The 20,803-nt window shown below is 50.4% G+C and overlaps 4 protein-coding genes across 6 annotated transcripts; 1 reads left to right on the top strand and 3 right to left on the bottom strand.

Moving 5' to 3' along the window:
- Positions 1 to 1,960: 1,960 nt before the first annotated feature.
- atp6v1b2 (ATPase H+ transporting V1 subunit B2) lies at positions 1,961 to 7,306 on the bottom strand. 2 transcript variants are annotated; one of them, XM_067258045.1, is made up of 13 exons: positions 7,168 to 7,306; positions 6,773 to 6,828; positions 6,582 to 6,680; positions 6,360 to 6,453; positions 6,161 to 6,238; positions 5,838 to 5,977; positions 5,255 to 5,454; positions 4,778 to 4,901; positions 4,402 to 4,552; positions 4,153 to 4,235; positions 3,477 to 3,581; positions 3,218 to 3,347; positions 1,961 to 3,117 (listed from the first exon to the last, which is right to left on the bottom strand). In XM_067258045.1, the coding sequence occupies exons 1-13, from the start codon at positions 7,304 to 7,306 to the stop codon at positions 2,981 to 2,983; spliced, it is 1,536 nt and encodes a 511-aa protein (XP_067114146.1). In that variant the 3' UTR covers positions 1,961 to 2,980. The 2 variants fall into 2 exon arrangements, with proteins under 2 accessions (XP_067114146.1, XP_067114147.1); XM_067258046.1 differs by having other exon boundaries at positions 7,173 to 7,297.
- Positions 7,307 to 7,662: 356 nt separating this feature from the next.
- Positions 7,663 to 10,538, bottom strand: dusp11 (dual specificity phosphatase 11 (RNA/RNP complex 1-interacting)). Of its 2 annotated transcripts, XM_067258288.1 has the most exons (10): positions 10,475 to 10,538; positions 10,041 to 10,156; positions 9,883 to 9,958; positions 9,594 to 9,725; positions 9,376 to 9,499; positions 9,211 to 9,271; positions 9,081 to 9,127; positions 8,877 to 8,952; positions 8,651 to 8,758; positions 7,663 to 8,556 (listed from the first exon to the last, which is right to left on the bottom strand). In XM_067258288.1, the coding sequence occupies exons 1-10, from the start codon at positions 10,484 to 10,486 to the stop codon at positions 8,094 to 8,096; spliced, it is 1,215 nt and encodes a 404-aa protein (XP_067114389.1). In that variant the 5' UTR covers positions 10,487 to 10,538; the 3' UTR covers positions 7,663 to 8,093. The 2 variants fall into 2 exon arrangements, with proteins under 2 accessions (XP_067114389.1, XP_067114390.1); XM_067258289.1 differs by lacking the exon at positions 10,475 to 10,538 and having other exon boundaries at positions 10,041 to 10,221.
- Positions 10,539 to 11,610: 1,072 nt separating this feature from the next.
- Positions 11,611 to 13,918, top strand: casp17 (caspase 17, apoptosis-related cysteine peptidase). The gene is made up of 4 exons (XM_067258488.1): positions 11,611 to 11,871; positions 12,844 to 13,007; positions 13,095 to 13,230; positions 13,320 to 13,918. Exons 1-4 carry the CDS (start codon positions 11,664 to 11,666, stop codon positions 13,631 to 13,633), a joined length of 822 nt encoding a protein of 273 aa, XP_067114589.1. The 5' UTR covers positions 11,611 to 11,663; the 3' UTR covers positions 13,634 to 13,918.
- A 2,338-nt stretch (positions 13,919 to 16,256) lies between these two features.
- On the bottom strand, positions 16,257 to 20,668 carry tcf7l1a (transcription factor 7 like 1a; the record flags this gene model as incomplete). The annotated part of the gene is given in 9 exon segments (XM_067258155.1): positions 16,257 to 17,394; positions 17,545 to 17,599; positions 18,039 to 18,146; positions 18,930 to 19,095; positions 19,226 to 19,342; positions 19,463 to 19,549; positions 19,668 to 19,761; positions 19,908 to 20,028; positions 20,584 to 20,668. Coding segments are annotated over 9 exon segments (1,423 nt in total), but the record flags the coding sequence as incomplete, so codon positions are not given.
- Between the last annotated feature and the right edge of the window lie 135 nt (positions 20,669 to 20,803).

Raw genomic sequence — 20,803 nt, 5'->3', positions numbered from 1 at the left:
GAACAGACTCCCCTGTGGAGAAAAAACTATGGCTGTTATAATTAGGAACATTCCGGACCCAGAGAAAGAGAGACAATCTCTACATCCCCAGTCTTCATTTCCTTTCCTTTCCTAAGCCCTCAGCCCAGTTGGGGCTGAACACACACACACACACACATACACAAGTACGGACACACACACAACCACGCACACATGTTCTGGACAAGCCATGCCCACGAACACAAACGTGCACACGCGAAAACACACACACACAGACCAGCAAGCTGTGGGGATGTGGGGCTGGAGGGGAGGGGGGGGGGGGGGGGGGGTCATGAATGGTGGAGGCCTTTGGGGATCAAGCCATCACCCTAACCATAAGCCATGGCCCACAGCGGTGCTGCAGTGGGCCTGGACACCACTGACCCTTCATGGCACACAGAACACACATCCTCCCTCCAGGCCGTCTCTCTCCCTCTGTCTCTCTGTGCGAGCGAGTGTGCGTGGGCACATGTGTGTGTGTGGCACGTGTGTGTGTTTAGAAGCAGCAGGGTGAGCAAGTCAGCGTGCCACACACCTGCCACCTCCCATCAGGATCACACTCATCAATTCCATCCCCATTGGTGGGAGGAGGAGAGATGAAAGGAAGGGAAACTGGAGGAGAGGTGGGTGGAAGAGAGAGGAGAGGAAGAGAGGGGAGGGGAGGGGAGGAGAGAAGGGGAGAGGGGAGGAGCAGAGGAGAGAAGCGGAGAGGGGAGGAGGAGAGGAGAGGAGAGGAAAGGGGAGGGGAGGGGAGGGGAGAAGAGGAGAGGTAAGGAGAGAGAAGGGGAGGAGAGGAATGTGTGTGTTTATTTGTTTCAGTGAGTGAGTGAGTGAGTGAGTGAGTGAGTGAGTGAGTGAGAGGTGAGTGAGTGAGTGGTGTGTGTGAGTGTGTGTGTGTGTGTGTGAGACACCTTTCACGGAAAGACCCTGACAATTCTGAGGAATGATAAACCTGCCCTCTTAAAATGCCAGCCCACGCCTGGTCCTGTCCTCTGTGCAGTAGACACGGCTGATTCGAATGCAGTGATTCAGTCCCCTTTAGGACTGTACTAACCTCCCACATTCTTCGAGTACACACACACACACCACACTCGGGTAGGGGAAGGGCCATGTCGGAACCCATGTCAGATCATTCAAGAGAAATGCTAGATGACGTGAAGACAAAACTACATGGTTACTTTGGCCAAAGAGTCTGTCTAGTGGATGAGAGCATGCTGTGCCAACCCACTCCAACCCAACCCCCCTGCGCCCCCCATGTCTGGCTGGTGAGTCCGGGGGGGGGGGGGGGGGGGGGGGGGGGGGGTAAACGACAACACTGGGGTCATCTCTAGAGCGGATAGACAGACGGACCGACAGACAGTAGGGCGGCGGTCACATTCATGTCTACATCTGCGTTCAGTACTGTAACATTCACTTCACCCCCCCCCCCCTCCCGCACTAATCACCGTGGGCTAACCACGCTGACATCAGACATCCATGTCCTGCCCGCAGTCTTGACCTTTTCCTCGAGAGGGAGAGACGGAAAACAACCATATTTGTTCCTGTGCCAGTCAGGGTGTTTAGCATCTCACTAATTCCGACAGCCATGACGGTCGCATGGTTCAACGGCACCCCGCAGTGGTGGTCTGCGGTACTGCGAGCCCCCCCTCCGACACGGATGGAGGAGGAGATACCAGACAAGAGTTACAGCAACTATCTTCTCATCGAAGCTAACGTCCAGATGGAACAGCAGATCAAAAGGAGCCGGTGTTGACGCTCGAGATTAGCGTGCGCGCCTTCCGACTGCGGAAGTGTACGCGAGCGTCTGTGTGCGTTCGTTTGTGCGGAGTGCGGAGACGGACTGTGTCTGCGTGCTCAGAAGTTGATATGGATCAGCGTGGTGAAGATTCAGGCACCACCAGAGAAGGAGATTGAACATGATTTATTCCATGGAGATACGGCAGGCACAGACTGGAAACACAACAGCATGCATGCTGATAGGAAACCTACATCATCCCAGATAGAGACACAGAACTCGGTCTGCTTTGGAGACAAGTTAGGGGGGTTCTGGATGAGGAAGTTCATCCCGGAATCACAAGACTGTGATTGTGTGTGTGTGTTTCTGGCAAGGGCAGGGGGCGTAAACAGCTACACTCACAGCGGCAACCGAGGGAATACCAACAATCACACTGTTCATTCCACAAAATCAAACCCAAAATGAATACATCTGAAATACATCCAAATGTATGGCACAGACAAGGCAATACATCCAGGTATTTGAACACTTCTTCTCAGTGTTAACAGGCAGCTGGAGATTAGCAGCGTAGCTCGTGCAGGTTTGGGAACACTGTATTTGGAAATGTGCTATTATCAAGTAAGCTCAGATCAGACGCCACAGTTACAATAAACAGTTACCATGGACACAGCGACCACGCACGCAAAAGCACCACGAATCAACAACCATTTTCTCCAGTTAACACATCAATGAGACAAACTGATGCTTGCTCTCGTCTTTCAAACACACCCAGTGGCATCGTAATCACCAGGACCACATGATCTCCTGATCATGTGACTCGTGCCACAGCCACAAATACTGACCCTGCACCATCACTGTCGTAATTGCAATGCTTCGCCTCCTCCTCTCCCTCCTCCTCCTCCTCACAGTCTAGGTTGCCCTGGTCGACAGCTTTGGTAGATCGTCACTGAAACCAGCGAACATCCCTGTTAAACGTCCCGTCGCTCTCCTTGGGTCATGCGACATGTCCCGCGATGCATCCTGGCCCCTCTGTCGCTTACAGGCTCAGCGACGACCTGTTTGACGAGTGTGTGTGTGTGTGCGTGTTTAGGGGGTGTTATACCGGGTTCGATGAAGCTTACAAGAGCCACAGGGCGGGCGAGTTGACTCAAGCAATACCAACACAGATGGAGAGGGCAGGAGAGGAGACAAGCGTGTGCGTGTGTGTGTGTATGTTTGTTCAGCATGTTAGTGCTTGGAGTCACGGGGGTAGAACTCGACCAGGGTGCTTTGAGGAATCCTCTTCAGCATCTCTTTGGGGAAGATTCTCATCAGCTGCCAGCCGATGTCCAGGGTCTCGTACACACTCCTGTTCTCATAGGCACCTGCACACAGCGGGAGGGGACACGCACACGCTACGTTAACATGATGCTCCCTGATACTCGAAGCCGTTCGAAGGCATGCCCCCCATGGTCGCAGGTGTACCTTGGGCAATGAAGTTCCTCTCAAACTTCTGCAGGAATTCCAGGTAGAGCAGATCGTCGGCAGTGAGGGCCTCCTCTCCTACAACAGCCTTCATGGCCTGAACATCCTTACCAATAGCATAACATGCATACTACACAGACACACACACACACATAGAAACGTACACATTCAGAAATGTACGCAGGACGTAATGAGGCAAAATAGTTAGCGTGTGTGTGTGTGTGTGTGTGCGTGCGTGTGTGTGTGCTCGTATCCACACCAGCTGGTTGGAGACGTCTGAGTGATCTCTGCGTGTCATGCCCTCTCCGATGGCAGACTTCATCAGACGGGACAGGGAGGGCAGCACGTTTATGGGCGGGTAAATCTAGAGAACACATGGACAGGAGCCTCAGAGAGAACCACACATGGAGAGGAACCTCCGAGAGAACCACACACAGGAACCTTTCAGAGAGAACCACACACAGGAACCTTTCAGAGAGAACCACACACGGACAGGAGCCTCTGAGAGAACCACACACAGGAACCTTTCAGAGAGAACCACACACAGGAACCTTTCAGAGAGAACCACACACAGGAACCTTTCAGAGAGAACCACACAGACAGGAACCTCAGAGAGAACCACACACAGGAACCTTTCAGAGAGAACCACACACAGGAACCTTTCAGAGAGAACCACACAGACAGGAACCTCAGAGAGAACCACACACAGGAACCTTTCAGAGAGAACCACACACAGGAACCTTTCAGAGAGAACCACACACAGGAACCTTTCAGAGAGAACCACACACAGGAACCTTTCAAAGAGAACCACACGCAGGAACCTCAGAGAGAACCACACACGGACAGGAACCTCAGGGAGAACCACACACAGGAACCTTTCAGAGAGCCACAGTGCTGATGAGCAGTGCTACTAGACCCGGTCTCCACCAGCTTACCTGTCGGTTGTGCAGCTGTCTGTCTACGTAGATCTGGCCCTCGGTGATGTAGCCCGTCAGATCAGGGATGGGGTGGGTGATGTCTGACACACACAGAGAGAGGGCCGGAGGGAGCGTGAGATTTGAAGTGGAGCAGAAGTGGAGCGGGGTGGGGGAATGGGCGCGTGATAGGACGGGAAAGTTCCCTGGCTGTGTGGTTGTTAGTCCGCTGATGCACGTGTGTGTGAGTATGAGTGTGTGTGTGTTTACCGTCGTTGGGCATGGTGAGGATGGGAATCTGAGTGATGGATCCGTTGCGTCCCTCTACTCTCCCGGCACGCTCGTAGATCGTAGCCAGATCTGTGTACATGTAACCAGGGAAACCACGACGACCTGGCACCTCCTCTCTGGCTGCGGACACCTGAGAGGAAGGGAGGGAGGGAGAGAGAGAGAGAGAGAGAGAGAGAGAGAGAGAGAGAGAGAGAGAGAGAGAGAGAGAGAGAGAGAGAGAGAGAGAGAGAGAGTGAGGGGGGATGGAGAGAAAGAGGGAAAGACAGAATTTTTATTCCATTTTAATACATTTGTATTGAGGGTTGACTAAACTTGGAGATGAGTGTGTGTGCGTGTGTGTGTGTGTGCGACGCACCTCTCTGAGAGCTTCTGCGTAGGAGCTCATGTCAGTGAGGATGACGAGAACGTGCTTCTCACACTGATAGGCCAGATACTCTGCTGATGTCAGAGCTAGGCGCGGTGTTATAATACGCTCAATCCTAGAAAATGGAGATAGTGACAGAGAATAAGGAGAGAGAAAGAGAGAGAGAAATAAAGAAAGAGAGAAGAGTGAGGGAGGGAGTGTGAGAGAAAGAGAGAGAGAGAGAGAGAGAGAGAGAGAGAGAGAGAGAGAGAGAGAGAGAGAGAGAGAGAGAGAGAGAGAGAGAGAGAGAGAGAGAGAGAGAGAGAGAGAGAGAGAGAGAGAGAGAGAGAGGGATGATTGTTCAGAGCCTTATAGAGCCTTCAACAGTATACCAGCTCAGTCCAGCACCACCCGGGGACTTCAGGCTGGGCCTAACACCCCATGTCCCTGACCAGACGGTGAGCCGAGGACAAGGTCAAAAGGTCATACGTGGGGTCGTTGGCCAGGTTGAGGAACAGACACACGTTGTCCATGGAACCGTTCTCCTCAAAGTCCGACTTGAAGAAGCGGGCTGTCTCCATGTTGACGCCCATGGCGGCGAATACAATGGCGAAGTTCTCCTCGCTGTAGTCCATCACGTCCTTCGACTTCTTCACCAAGCCTGCCTGCCGGCAGATCTGGGCTGCTATCTACACACACACACACACACACAGACACAAAGAGAACGTGTCCATCACCCATGCCAGCTTCTGTAGACTAGAAATTACTAATCTCTTCACCCCTGCCCAAGGGATAAAACCTATTTTCTAATTTAATCAAACTGAACTCATTAAATGGAAATTATACAATTAATTAATCAATCTAATTCAGTCCGGTTAATTAGTAGTAGGTCCTTCAAATCCTGTGCTCAATGTCTTAATGCTGCTCTGGAAATCAGCAGGCCAGCCTTCACCACTTAAATAGCTGTTAATTTAAACTGGGGAGTGGAAGGGGACTTGTCCTTGTGCGCACCAAGTGCATGTGTGTGTGTGTGTGTGTGTGTGTGTGTGTGTGTGTGTGTGTGTGTGTGTACCTCGTTGTGTGGTAGACCTGCAGCAGAGAAGATGGGTATTTTCTGCCCCCTGGCGATGCTGTTCATGCCGTCAATGGCTGAAATGCCAGTCTGAATCATCTCCTCAGGATAAATACGACACTGGGGATTTATCGGCTGGCCTACACACACACGCACACGCACACACCGACACGCACGCAAAGAAAGGTGCACATGTACAAGCGCTCACCCACACGCATTCAAACGTCAGACACAGTAAATTACCAGTTATCACCCAGTTATTGTCCAAATGTGTTTGTGTGAATAAAGACATGAAGAATAATGAGACCGTCCAGGAAGTGTACCCATAATATCCAGGAAGTCCTCTGCCATCACGGGAGGGCCTTTGTCGATAGGCTTGCCCGATCCGTTAAACACACGACCTGTCAACACACACACACACACACAGACAGACAGACAGACACACATGTATTAAGTATCCCAAAAGCCCAATTATCTCTTACACTTGCTATGGATATTGGTGATGATTGGTATTTATCATACCTAGCATGTCCTCTGACACAGGTGTGCGCAGAATATCTCCTGTAAACTCACAGCTTGTCTTTTTTGCATCAATACCAGATGTTCCTTCAAACACCTGTACCAGAGCAGGAGAGAACCTCTCATCACCTTCATTAAACACTCCTGAGGACCAACCAGTACAGATGATACTGTGAAATCACTGACATCCAAAGACACACACATACACACACACACACAGGCTACCTGCACCACGGCCTTGGACCCAGTAACCTCCAGGACCTGCCCACTCCTCTTGGTTCCATCTGGGAGGGTGAGGTGGACGATCTCAGCATACCTGGGGAACTGGAGGAAACATGACAGTTAGAGCAATGGGACAGACTGACCACTGACTAATCAAGCTTTGTTTAATATTTGCCTTTTAAGGGGTTTTATACCTTCACGTGGTCCAGAATCACAAGAGGCCCATTCACACCAGACACTGTTTTATAGGCTATAGATAAAAAATAAAAAAGACAAAGAAAACGTCCCTGTGAGTATGATGGAGACCTAGGAATTGTTTCATTTGCTGCACAATTTCAGTATAATTTAATTAATCGTCAAGAGAGGAACATTTTGGGAGACAACCACCATTCATAAATCAGGCATTCGCCTAGGTAACTGGGATGTAAATGTAATGATTGTGAACGAAACGTTATTTTACATTATCAGCACAGCAGTTGTGAGACATAAGAAGAACGTTTGTTGGCTCCAATTATTCGCCAGTCATGGTTTGGAGCCGAATGCGCAGCATTCGTCATCTCCACTCTATTTAGTTTAAAAGTCCACTTACTCAACCTCGGCTGGGAGATGTAGTCACGGTTAACGGCCAAGGCGTGTTCTCTGGAAGCGGCCGTTTTATTCCCGGTGACAGCTGAAGAGAGCTCATTCATAGCTCCGTTCACCATTCCTCGAAGCGCCTTCATCGCCATGTTTACTACAGTGAGAGCTGCAGTGGGAGATTCGTGACTGTAGAGTGCGCGTGCCCTTCCGCTCGAATTCAGCACTATCTGCTGAACCAGCCTACGGTTGCTGACAAGGTGCTAAATATGCTGTACACAAAAGCTGAATCATTGCCTTCAGTGAAAACATTTATATCTTTCTGCGTTACTTACACATGCGATATTTTTCGTTATTACGTGTCATTTTCTAGTCAGTGAATAATGACCTGAACAGTTGACATGACCATCATGGCAAATGGAAAAACTTCCTGTCCACAACTTTAATGTATGATTCAACTGTAACACTGTCAGATTAAGTTACTGCATAAAAAAAATCAACCATGATGTTGTACCAGCAACCAATGTCTTTATTGGCTGTAATTAAAACATGAGAATCACATGGCAGGTGTTAGTAAGCATAGGAAATATAAATTGGCAATGACAGTGGAGCACACATTAAAACACAGGCACTTTATGTAAACCTTATGTTAAAAAAACAAGAAAAAAGGCTTTGTGCCTGGTATAGCCTACTTAATAGTTTCGAAGCCAAATTTCTGGTCATAAAACAAACGCAAATCCAACAAGCCCTTAAGAGAAAAATGTAGACTCAGCCAAATTCACATTAAAAAAAAAAAGCATTTAATACAAAAACAGCCGACAAAGGAACAGTACTCTGTCCCTGCCTGCGACTTGTCTCTCACGCTTTCCTTTTGCGACTATCCTCCATTCCTCTCCCCTCTCCCCTCCCCCCCCCCCCACCACCCACCACCCACCCATCTCAAGTTCTATCGTGGTGTCGGTGGCGATGTTGACTTTTCCTCCTGGGCTCGTCCCTCTCCTCCGAGCGAGGGTTGTGACTGCTAGAAGCGCTGCCTCGGAAGCCCTCGGAAGAATAGCGTGGGAGCAGCGGGTAGGGAGGAGCGGACGGCGGGGGGAACGGCCCCCTCCTCCTCTCCTCCTGGGGGTGGAAGCCCCTCCCCCTGCCGTTCTCGTGCCGGGACCCCCCGTACTGGTGGTCTGGTTGCGGATGGGATTGTCTCCACCACGCCGACTCGGATTGTGCTTGGGGCCTCCACTGGTACCTGGGTATGGGGGACCACATGCCAGGGATGGAGGGCGGGATGAGAGGAGGAGGGTGGCGGGGGCGATGGTGCTGTGGGGGGGGGAGCAGGGGAGGGGGGCGGAGGCCGCTGTGTAGGGGCCGAGGCTGCTGGTGGTTCATCCCCCGTTGGTGGAAAGGCCTGAAGTGGAGGACGACAGACGTGGAAGTGAGAAAACGGCACCGCTGCGGTTAGGGATCATCGGGAGGTCGGTGGGAGTGCTCCGGAAACTTACACTGAGCGGTGACAATTATAGTTGCCGTGCTGTTCTCTCTCCCAGGGCGGGGTCGAGCCTGCCTGGCCTTTGATTGGCTCCTGCTCTGATTCGTCCATGCCCTGATTACTGTAAAGACACAAAAGGTGGGAGGACCGACAGACAACTCATTTAGTCGCACAACAAACGGCTCTAGGAGGAACATGTGTTCTCCCTGATACCCAGCTAGGAGCTCGGGGACTCTCACCTTCGCTTTGGTCCAGACTGGAGATCCTTCAGGTAGTTCTCCCTCTCTATGGCGTGGCCCCTCGCAGAGTTAAACACTGACAAAATCAACGCAGAGAGCAGACAACTGCGGATTACTCAACTCTCTCCAACCATGGCTTTCCCTTCTCGTTTACAATCTTTCTCTTGTAAACACACACACACTTCCAAAACAATCAGAACTTACACTTTATAGCCTGTTTTGGATCCAGGCCATCCACATCTATCAGGTACCTGGGGGCCAAGCAGAAGTTATACAACACCGACTGTGGAAGCCATGGTGAAACAGCCAAACACACCACCTGACCTGTATTCACCTGCAGACGAGGTAGCCCGTGCGGTTCAAACCATGGGTACAGTGGACTCCAATCAGCTTCTCTGTGAGAGTCACCAGGATATTAGCTTTCAGGTATTGTTCTCTTGTCCTGCTGAATTCCAACATGACCTCATCCCCAATGGTTAGCTTTTGGTTGTGCACTTACCATTGTCTGCGTTGTCTTGTAGGAACTTGCGTACAGCCCGTTTGAAGCTGAGGATTGTGGGGTCGCAGGGAACTTCATGACCAGCCGTGAAGATCTTCAGGTAGAACAGTGAGTCTGGTAAATCCTAAACATCCACACCAAGAGATATTGTTGAGAAAATGAAGCAGAAAGTGTACACTTCTATGTATGTGTGTGAGAGTGAGTGTGTGTGTGTGTACCACTGGTTTGTAGTAGCGTGTGGTATAGGTGAGGTCTATAATCAAGCCCAACTCCTGTTTCTCTTTACTAAGAGCAGTCAGCAGCTCCTTGGGACCAAACACGTCAGAACTCTGAACATGGCGATTCAGCGACTGTAACCACACAGACACAGACAGATATCCTCGTTCAATCAACCTCTAACACAATTAACTAAACGATGGATTTATTGACAGGATTTTGTTGTGCCATTATCATGGTTCAGACCTTAAAGCTGTCAGGTGAAAAGGAAAAAACGTGACCGTTTCTGACCTGTTTCAAGGGAACCTTGAAAGCAATGAACCGAGTCCCGGGAATCTTCTTGCCTACGGCCTTGTAGTCCAACCACCTGTGGGAGTGTAAACATCCTGTCAAATGCCTACAGTCGTTGGACAGTCGGCTATAGATTAGGCTGAGTCTGTTTATTTTACCTGTCCGGAATCCCGTTTTTATTCGTTGGAGGCATCTGTATATGTTTACTAGTTCTGTAACTAGTTGATACGTCACTGTATGTACCAACTAGAAGTCGATGGAGTAAAAATGATGGCTGAGAAGCAAAAGCGAATTAAGATGAGACCGTGTGTGCGCTGCTCCGGTCCGACTGTACTGCTACTATCAGGTGGCTAGATTGTGGCTACGCCAGACGTTAGTTGGTCTTCTGTCCTTGATGATTCGACATGCACTGACATTAAAATGAACTACTACCAGTAGTGTTTTTTAAATTAATTTCCCCAATAATACCTGGTGCTTGCTGACATCGTAATAGTTTGCGAGCTTGCCGCACAGCTAGCACAGCTAGCACAACAGAGCTATCTCTAATGGACCGACTGCTATAATAATAATACTAGCTAGCTAGGCTACTTACTTTGTATCTCATCACGTAAATACATGAACACGTTCCATCGTCACAAGTTAAACGACCCGAGACAACTCAAAACGGTCAAAACGAGGATAGAGAACAGAATCCAAAACATTCGTCTTTTTCGTAAAAGTAAAATGACAATGTGGGTGTCAACCCCCCTGCTACCGTGCCACTGCTAGTACATTTTTCCACGTTACTCGGCAGCATGTGGATGACGTAGGATCTTGGAAGCCTTTTGACTGCCATCTACAGGTCGCCTCGGTGTACAGCAAGAATCACTGAAATCACTGAAAGAAAACGTCAAGACAACTAGTTTTCATGGTGAAGGGTTTAATATATGTAAACATGTTGTCATGGACTGTAAATAAAAAAAATAAAAAATATCGTGACTATATTTGATGCAAATATGACATTCTTAACAGTGCATTGATAAGGAATATAATATCCAATCGTGGGTGTGACGGCAATTACTTTCACTCTTCCAGATGGGGCTTCGGCCAACACAGCCTATGGCACAGGAAGAGCAGTAAGAGGATAATGACGTACGCCTGCCAGGTACAGTCATGCGTTTTACGATAAATGTTCACTCCAAACAAGCCGATTGTGATTGTGGACAGACAGACACAAAAACATGACAATAAATCAAAAACATGTGATGAAGAAACACGATTGTCTCATTCAAGTGGAATGATCATTATCTTGGTTCGATTCCCGGCCACGCTAAATGACGTTGTGTCCTTGGGCAAGGCACTTTACCGTACTTGTCTCGGGGGGGAATGTCCCTGTACTTACTGTAAGGCGCTCTGGATAAGAGAGTCTGCTAAATGACTAAATGTAAATGTAATGTATCTCATAACTTTCTTATCATGTTCTAAACACCCACAGTGAGGAACACTAGAATGTCTGGTCTAAAGGTGACACGGAAGGTATGTGGAAGTTTCCTGTGAAACAACCTCCTGAGTGGAGAAGCTCAAAGGAATTAACAGAGTTATGCAACGCAGAAACCATCACGGCAGCATGTGATGTACGCTAGAGGATCCAGGCCATATATGGCTGCCAGGTGTTAAAAAAGGCGTGTCTCTATCTGTAATCCACTGATTGCCGGTTAGAGGTACATAAAGGTAGTTGCTGCACGAGGAGTCAGACCAAGTCAACCTCCCTGGATCTCCTCTCTCTGTACAAGACCGTATCCATGTGGAAGGGTATGAGGCACGACAAGGAGGTGAACCGGGCAGTACTGGTGTCCGTGGAAACGTTCGACCCTGGAGTTCAGTTGTCCAGGAGACCAGGAGCCGGCAGAGACACAAAGAGACTCCACCGCGTTCTGAGGAAGCTCGGATTCAAAGTGGACATACACTCGGACCTCACCGCCCGGGAGATCTACGCACTCTTTCAGAAAGGTATTGCATACATACATTCATGTGACGGCACACCATCGACCACAGTTCCTTGCTGTTTGCACGCTGCATCCTGTTATCCTACACCTAGTGAATATGTATGTGATGATTTGCATAATGGGATGATTGGGGAGATGTGACCTGAAAATGGAAGACAGATCATTCTAAAGGATGAATATAGCTCAGCAGTAGAGCATTTAACTGCCGATCAAGAGGTTGCAGGTTTGAATCCCCTGCATACGTCCCTTTGGATAAAAGCACCTGCGAAAGGAATACATGATTAAAGATCCCAATGTCAATCTCTGGTCTTATTGTCTGATTCAGGACTGATCCTCAATAAAGACAATTCTAATATTAATATTCTTCCACTGGATGTTTCTAGGTCAATGGTAATCGACTGTGTCTGACACAGCTTAGCCTTGCCCTAAGGATCTTTTGTTTTGCTTGCAGAGTATCGTTTCTCATCATCATCAGTCATGTTTACGCAAGGTTATTAATGATGGGTCAGAGTCCACTGCAGAAACAAACACATCCAGTAGACTTTCAGAACTATGACGCCCTTTAACAGCAACCAAGTTGTCCCTGGTAAATATTGAGATCCTTCAAGTTGTCACCACATGAAGGACACACACCGTAGATAGATGGATAAGCAAAGATTACTCTTCAAGTTAAGGGGGAGACTGAAATATGTCGACGTGTTAGCACAGAATGTTCTGGCAGGGTGCCATGACTCATGCATGTAGACAGAAGGAGCAGAAACAGGTACAGCACTCTACCTCGACTGAGTGGATACGCCTGTTTAATAAAGACTGTTCAGGCAGAAGTCTCGACTGCTGACGTGCGAGGGCCTAGCCCCGCCTTGCAAGCACAGGTGACAGACGAGGCGAGCGAACCAGCTGTTCTGACAGCGTGTCATCGGCGATTATGTGACAGGGCAAAACCTGATGTTCTGGACTCTTGTGCCCCATCATTTAGAGAGCAAGAAAACAGTGGAGGGCTGTTTCCTGGCGGTGCTTTCGACGCACGGAGAGGAAGGGTGTGTGTTCGGAGCGGACGGGGGGCCAGTCAGACTGTCTCGCATTTTCAGCTACTTCAACAACCCACACATGGAGGGCAAGACCAAGATGTTCTTCATCCAGGTTGGTGTTCTGCTCCTCGCCCTCATCATCATCATCACACATGACACACGGCAACACAAAGTCGTAACAAATCGGCTGTCTCTCCAGGCATGTCGAGGACATGAGTTGGACGCTGGGGTCGAGGTGGAGACCGATGCGGCAGGAAGCGAAGACACAAAGGATACCTTTGCGCAATACCAGTCCATTCCCATAGATACAGCCGTGATGTACGCCACAGTACCAGGTGAGCCATACCTCCTCGTTGAAAACACCCAGGATGTGAACAACACCACATTACTCTCCATTCATACCCCCTCCCCTTCCTCTTCTCAGGCTACGCAGCGTTCAGTCACCCCCTGGGCGCTGTCTTCCTCCAGACTCTCTGTGACTTGCTGGAGGAGGAGGGGGGGCGTGGCCTGGAGCTAACCCGCCTCACGACACGCCTCTCCCACCGCGTAGCCTTCAGGTTCCAGGCCAAAGGTCGACATCTGGCCGGGAAGAAGGAAATGCCCTGCTTGGTTTCACGGCTGACGAGAGATGTGTTCCCGTTCGCTGAGCCAGGGAAGGAGTGTGAAGAAAAAGGGCTCAGTACCACGTCATTGGTCAGCACAGACAACATCAGACCTCGGAAACACTCCATCAGTTAGTCGGTTGGTTAGTTGGTGTGTGTGTATGCTTTTAGTGTCATGACCAGGTGTATTGGTGACAATTTCAGACATAGTAGGGTTACCCTACTTGTGCAATGTCTTGTAACTTTTCCAAATTCAATTCTTGCTTGGTAGCTTGGCTCGTCGAATTGATCTTTATCAGAAGATAGAACCTTTCCAAGAAATACTCATTTTCTCTGTGAACCTAAAAGTGTTTTGAATATTTTCCGTTTTATATTTGTTGCTGTTTAGTGTATGTCTATGAAGTCTATGTATACCTTTTGTTGTGAATAAAGTCAAAAGTATTTTTGAATACAAAGCTCAAGGTGGGGAGTTATTCGAACTCAGCAAACAAAAGAAACAAGCTCTCCTACCTCCGACAAGGAGGAGACGAGGAGGGAGAGGAGAAACTGACAACAGATTTCACCTCAGACCTCAGATTGCATAAGAGTCTGATATATCATCTTAATAATCAGACTATAAACATGCATCCATTAAGTTCGTAGAGCTTCATTCAAGGGCATCAGGACTCACAGTGCTAGGTGATGTCCCCCCCCTCCCATTCTCTCTCAGACACACGTACATAGAAAAGGTATGACCCACCTTCTCTTTCCGCCAAGCTGAAAAACTCTTCTTTCTTAGTATTCATGTCCGGCTGCACTCAAAGCACATCCTGTGTTTGTTAGATTGGAATCATGCTGAGCATGCTGCTCTTTCAGCTCCAAGGTAGAACCAACAACAGTTATGACAATGATCCAGGGCCGTTCCACCATAGGAAATACAACAGAAGTCCCCCAAACAATGAAATACATTACATTTAGTCATTTAGCAGACGGTCTTATCCAGAGCGACTTACAGTAAGTACAGGGACATTCCCCCGAGGCAAGTAGGGTGAAGTGTCTTGCCCAAGGACACAACGTCAGTTGGCATGACCGGGAATCGAACTGGCAACCTTCGGATTACTAGCCCGACTCCCTCACCGCTCAGCCAGCTTCCACCGCCAAATACAGTGAAATTCCCACAAACGTGCCGCTGATGTCACTTTCTGTCCCTCAGGCCTCAACTGTGCACATTCCGTTCCTGTCGTGCCAAAATATGCTTCTCTGCTCAAACTTGAAGTCTGTCATATTAATTGCAGTCTGCAGATGCTTTTATTTCGATCAAACGGTCTTAACAAGCAAATACACATCACTTGGTTTCCGTGGCAACAGTATGTATTTATGAAACTTGAACGTTTCGTGTAACCGAGTCTTCACAATTGTGGTTTGCCAAGAAGTGTTTTTGGTTTTGTAGCGCAATCAGACATGGCATTTACAGGTTAATAGGCTGCAGTATTGTCTCGGATGTGTACATGTGTTTGGTATGTCTGATATCTTGTTTGGGCCTTAGCTTTCAGCTTTGGGATGTCGGCCTACCAATTACAAACAGGTTGGTTCCCGGATAAACTACAGCTGCTTGTCATGTGTACCTTATTTGACAATTCCTGACAACTCAGTAACATGCAAGGCAGTTTTTCTCAGAATCAAAAGCAAAAGTAAGTTCAGTTGAGCAAACCTAATTAGGGAATAATAAAAACTGATACCAGACATCCATATACTGACAACTGTTTTATTAGCGTACCAAAGGCTAATCCACCCAGTACTGTAGCCTATACACAGTCTTTTGACAAGTAATCTTATGAGGAAACAAGCTGCACAATTACGAAATTCTGGTCACAATGTCACACCTTGAAAACAAAAATGTTTGTGACCAATAATATTCAATTTTCTCTATATTATTGACCAGATTCTTTTATCTTATCACAGTGTAATGTGTGTGACAAGTTTACACGAAACCGGAGTCGTCTTTGCCTACATTGCAGCTTTTACTTGAGACTACACTATCTAATCACACCAGCAGAGGGCAGTAGAGAAACAAAAATGGGGACAGAAATAGCAACGACTCCAGATATATAAAAAACCATGCAAACCACCAAGCCTAATCCGGCCGCGAGTGAATTCAGTCCAGATGTCCCTTTAAATTGTCACTTCTGGTTAATTCCAAAGTTAGGCTCAATCAACCATTTCTCAACCGCCGTGTATTTCTGTCTTTTGGCCCAGAGACATGGAGGTGTTTGGGTTGGCCACGTTCTAGGGCACCGTTTGAGAACGAGGAGAGGTTGTCTGTAATCTAAGACAGCTTGTTTGTCTCCAGTGTGTGTCTGAGGTGGGTTCCATAATAGCACGTTGCCAAGTATAAACATCTCCAGGATTAGAGCTCCTGTAGATCTGTCCTGAGAAGGTGAGTTTTTTTTCCCCCCCTTTAAACCTCTCCTCACACATCCTTCTGTGGTCGACCATCTCTTCACGGAGGACGTTTAATTCTGGGGCCGCACTGACATACACAGTCAAATGCAGTGTGGTGCAGGCCTAATGAGTTGTAATCACCAGGTTCGCTACATTGCACAGCAATCAGAGCCAAGAGTATCTCAGACACACACAGCTGTTTCGTCGTCGAACTCGGTGACACCAACAATTCAGGATTGCTGACACCAACACGCCTCACAAGCACACGCACGCGTGCACACACACACGCACACGCACACACACACACACACACACACACACAAATCATCACAGACACGTTTCAGAGAAAATGGATGTTTATTATCATCACATGGGAAGCAGGGCTTTACAAAACAAGAACAGAGCTGGTCTACTCAAAAACTACCATCAAACATAAGATGAAACTAAAACTTACAGCCATTTTTGTTTTGATTTCCATTAAAAATGATTTTTTTTACATGTGTCATTTATAAGTTGAACATTGAGAAATTATAAAAAAGGTAACAATTCTGAAAAATAGAGGTTTACAAAAAAATACATTGTTTCATGAAGACAAGTTAGAAAGAGGTGATCAAATATTGACCGATATTTTTTTTCTTTCCTTTTCATACTAATATAAAGGGTGGTCTATTAACTATAAAAAGGGTTTAAAAAAAAAACAAAAAAAAAAAACAAAGCTCACTTGCAGCTTTTAAAAGCGAGGTAAAAAAGATGGGAGTGGGTAGATATCCCCCCCCCAAGGCACTGACTCCTGGCCAGATGTGACCTCAGCCATCTGTGGCTGAGGCAAGGACAGCTGGTCCTAGACCTGCCCTTAGGGCTAACACTACACAGCTCCCCGAGCGCTTCAGTGATTGGTTCGGGTGACCAGAGAGAGGGGCTGGGACTGCGTTAAGGCACGCTGGGAGCTCAGCACCGATTGGTGGAGGGAGCTCGGAGGCGGGGCCAGGGCGGGGGGGAAGGCGAACGGACGGGAGAGGAGGGGAGGAGTCTTGCTGCTGGAGGAGGAGGAGGAGGAGCCTATCTGGGGGGAGTAGGAGGGGTGAGAGGAGGAGGGGGAGGAGGAGGTATGACCTGAGGGCTTGCCGGCGCGGAGCGCGTGAGACTGAGCGTGGCTTTGGGGCTGCAAGTGTGCGTGTACGTCCCTGTGCGGGCGGTGGGGCTTGGTGGTGAGGGAGAGGGGCTGGACCTGCTCGGCGTGCGCGTGCTCGCCGTGGCTCGGCGCGTGCGTGTGCTCGGTGTGGGTGGGCGCCGGCGCCGCCGGCGAGGCCAGCGCCGTGGTGGGCGTCGCCGGCGAGTCCAGCGAGGAGGCGGGGCTGGCCTGGGAGAGGTGGGTGTGCGTCAGGTGGGGGTGAGCGTGCGAGGCGCTCTGCTTTTCCTGAGAGCCGAACGACACGCAGGACTTCTTGGGCTGCGGGGAGAAGTGCTCTGTGGGGTCTGAAAACACACACACAGACACACAGAGACACAATCGAGTTAGTGACACCAGCTCAACAGAGCCAGACTTACGTCAGCTACTTTCCCTGAGGTAAGCCGGGCTTACGGGGGTAAACAGGCTTCAGGGAACCGGGCCCGGGCGCTACTTACCGTCGGGCAGAGCAGAATCACACTTGTTATCCCTCTTCCTCTTCTTCCTCTTCCCCTGCAAAGTCCAAACAAAACAACAACAACAACAACATCAGCCTCGACACGATGTCGACCCGACGCTACACACACACACTGTCAAAACGACGATTGCACAAAAGGCGAAACGATGAATGAGGACTCTGATCTGTCTAGTCCGGCAGCTCCAGTAGATAGCAACGTCCGCAGAGGGGATACTAGCAGCTAGTTAGCCGATGGCGCACACAGTCCTTTTGACAACGCGTCAATTAAATATGAGTGCGATCACCCAGTCTCCAGGCGTGGTTTTATAATGGGTGTTATGGGCAAGATGGCACGGACTTTGGTTTGGCCTGTGGCGTGTACTGACACAGACGTGTGTGTGTGTGTGTACTGATATAGCGGTTGTGTGGATGTGGGTCATGTCATCTGGGCAGAGTGTGTGTACGTGCACAGAGGGGGTGTGTGCGTGTACTCACGTAGTTGTCTCTGGCTGACCAGCCGGGGTAGAGCTGAGAGTGGAGCTGCCTCTCTTTGCGGGCCAGGTCGTAGTACTTGGCCTGCTCCTCTCTGGACAGAGAGTGCCACTGAGGAGAGACAAGAGCAGCCAGGTTCAGCACGCTGCAGGGTGCATTACATCAACACACTGCCGAGTGTGGATTACAGCAGGCACGCCAGCTCACTAGGGACGCGAGCTCCCAAATCCGAAACAGGGAGTCGGGCGACAACAATCGCCTTTCGATGACCTCGCCGCACGCGCCGACGCGGCGCCACGCAGCAGAGAGAAGCTAGCCGCTAGCCTGCGTCTCCCCGAGCAGAGAGAAGCTAGCCGCTAGCCTGCGTCTCCCCGAGCAGAGAGAAGCTAGCCGCTAGCCTGCGTCTCCCCGAGCAGAGAGAAGCTAGCCGCTAGCCTGCGTCTCCCCGAGCAGAGAGAAGCTAGCCGCTAGCCTGCGTCTCCCCGAGCAGAGAGAAGCTAGCCGCTAGCCTGCGTCTCCCCGAGCAGAGAGAAGCTAGCCTGCGTCTCCCCGAGCAGAGAGAAGCTAGCCGCTAGCCTGCGTCTCCCCGAGCAGAGAGAAGCTAGCCGCTAGCCTGCGTCTCCCCGAGCAGAGAGAAGCTAGCCGCTAGCCTGCGTCTCCCCGAGCAGAGCAGCTTCAGTCATCGTTATATGCGGGGTCCGACTGGAGAATGGGATCGTTCCCCCCCCCCGCCCCCCCCCGCCCCGCCCCCTCCCAGAGTCCAGTGTACGTGCGAGATTCCACAGTCACACTACACTAACGCCACTATAATCTAACACGCACACGCGTACGCGCGCTCGGCGTCTAACACAGCAGACAGCACACGCACGTACACACACACACACACACACTCACCCGGCGGCCCAGGATCTGGTTGATGGCGGCGCTCTCCTTCAGGGTGCACTCTGACACCACCTTGGCCCTCTGCTCCTTCATGTACAGCATGAAGGCGTTCAGGGGCTTCTTGATGTGAGGCCTCTTCTCCTCCTCCTTCTCCTTCTGGGCCGGGGACATGCTCTTCCTGCGGGACGCACCCCACACACACACGGCTTAGTCAGTGTGTGTGTGTGTGTGTGTGTGTGTGTGTGTGTGTGTGTGTGAGGGAGCTGTGGAGACGGAAGGGGATTTTCCGACCGAGCGATTGGGCCTACCCGTGCTGGTTGCCGTCTCGGGGCTCCTGCTTGATCGCCGTGGTGACGATGGCCGGGTGGGGGATGGACGACTGGGGGGGCGGGACCAGGTGGGGGGAGAAGCGACTGGACACCAGGCTGTCAATCAGAATCGACGGGCGGGGTCATTGGGTTGTAACGTTTTAAACGGCGTTTGGCTGTTCCGGCGACGGAACATGATGGGTTTATGATTGCGCGCGCACGCGCACGCACACGCACCTGGACATGGAGGCGTTCATGGCGAGCGCTGCGGGGTAGGAGGGTCTGAAGCTCCCGCCGGGGAGAGAGTACATCGACTGGCCCTGCCTGGAGAGACAAACAAGATGGACCGCGTTACAACCCAACAGTCATGATCAGCAACACGTAACCATCCAGCCCAGTGTGTGTGTGTGTGTGTGTGTGTGTGTGTGGGGGGGGGACTCACAGCCAGCCCAGGTGGTGAGGGATCTGGGCCATGCTCCCGGGAGAGAGAGGGTAGTAGGGCGACAATTCGGCTGGGTGGGGCGTCCGGGAGATCCCTGTGTGGGGGGTGGGGAGAGCGGGGTCACTAATGCTGGCACCAGAGCCACGGCAGACATGAACAGGCACCGTGGGGGGGGGTAGGGAGTGGAGATGATGGGAGGAGGGGTTGGAGAGGAGAGAGAGCAAAGAGGGTGGTCCATACCTGCGGTGTCCGGAGAGAGGTGAGGAGGGGGGGTCCTGGGGGGGAAGGGGTCAGGACTGTATGACAGCAGGGGGGACATGTGGGGCATGTGGGGGTGCTGCACCACTGGTACCTTATTAGACTGGGGGGGGGGGGGGGGGAGAGAGAGAGAAACAGAGAGGGAGAGAGACAAAGAGAGAGAGACGAGAGAGAACAAAAGTTAGTCAGTCTCGTTTTGTGCACTGGGGTGACCACCAGGTGTCACTCTCTCCCTCTTTACGTAATCGGACCTTACGCAATCCTCACACCAGTGTCACTATCGCTGGCATCCGTCACAACATACTGCTATCTCTTGCACTCTCACGCACGCGCTCGCGGATTTCGCAGCAAACACAAGCCCATAGAGGTGTGTTCATCCACACACGCACGCGCGCAACACACACACAAGGTGTCAAAGTCGTCAGTGTGTGTGGGCGGGTTAGCACTAGCTGGGCTGAGCATTCCAGAGTCAGTCTGTCTGTCAAGGGTAAGGGAGGTTGTGTGTGTGCGTGTGTTTTTGCGTGTGCGTGTGCGGAGGGTGAAAAAGGTCAAGAGTTGGGTCAACTGAGTGCTGTATGAGTATGTCTGAGAGCGCGCCTTACTGTCTGGTCAAGGCACACACACACACTTCCCAAATGTGTTCTGATGGGAGCCTCACCATGTGAGTTGGGGTGGGAGAGCGGGGGTCTTTGAGAGCTGCACTTCCAGGTACATCCAGGAAGGGGCCACTGCATCTGTAAGTACTGGAGAGAGAGAGAGAGAGAGAGAGGGGGAAACAGAGGGAGAGAGAGAGAGGGAGAGAGAGAGCAAGAGAGAGCGAGAGAGAACAGTGAGTTCTAGTGATACTCGCCACGAGGATCCTGTTCAAGTTACAGTCT

The sequence above is a fragment of the Osmerus mordax genome, chromosome 20 (genome assembly GCF_038355195.1).
Source record: "Osmerus mordax isolate fOsmMor3 chromosome 20, fOsmMor3.pri, whole genome shotgun sequence".
Classification (NCBI taxonomy): Eukaryota; Metazoa; Chordata; class Actinopteri; order Osmeriformes; family Osmeridae; genus Osmerus; species Osmerus mordax.
This window is presented reverse-complemented; position numbering and strand designations above follow the sequence as displayed.

Bases quoted from the DNA above. Each gene is read 5' to 3' on its own strand.
- dusp11 (XM_067258288.1), bottom strand. The intron at 9,128-9,210 runs GTGAATACAGGT...CTTGGCCCCCAG, and splicing joins ACGGGCTACCTCGTCTGCAG to GTACCTGATAGATGTGGATG. The intron at 8,953-9,080 runs GTAAGTTCTGAT...TGATTTTGTCAG, and splicing joins TCCAAAACAGGCTATAAAGT to TGTTTAACTCTGCGAGGGGC.
- casp17 (XM_067258488.1), top strand. From the start codon at position 11,664: ATGTGGAAGGGTATGAGGCACGACAAGGAGGTGAACCGGGCAGTACTG. The intron at 11,872-12,843 runs GTATTGCATACA...CCCATCATTTAG, and splicing joins CTACGCACTCTTTCAGAAAG to AGAGCAAGAAAACAGTGGAG. The intron at 13,231-13,319 runs GTGAGCCATACC...TCCTCTTCTCAG, and splicing joins GATGTACGCCACAGTACCAG to GCTACGCAGCGTTCAGTCAC.
- atp6v1b2 (XM_067258045.1), bottom strand. From the start codon at position 7,306: ATGGCGATGAAGGCGCTTCGAGGAATGGTGAACGGAGCTATGAATGAG. The intron at 5,455-5,837 runs GTACACACACAC...GTGTGTGTGTAG, and splicing joins CAGGTCTACCACACAACGAG to ATAGCAGCCCAGATCTGCCG. The intron at 3,118-3,217 runs GTACACCTGCGA...CGCTGTGTGCAG, and splicing joins GAGGAACTTCATTGCCCAAG to GTGCCTATGAGAACAGGAGT.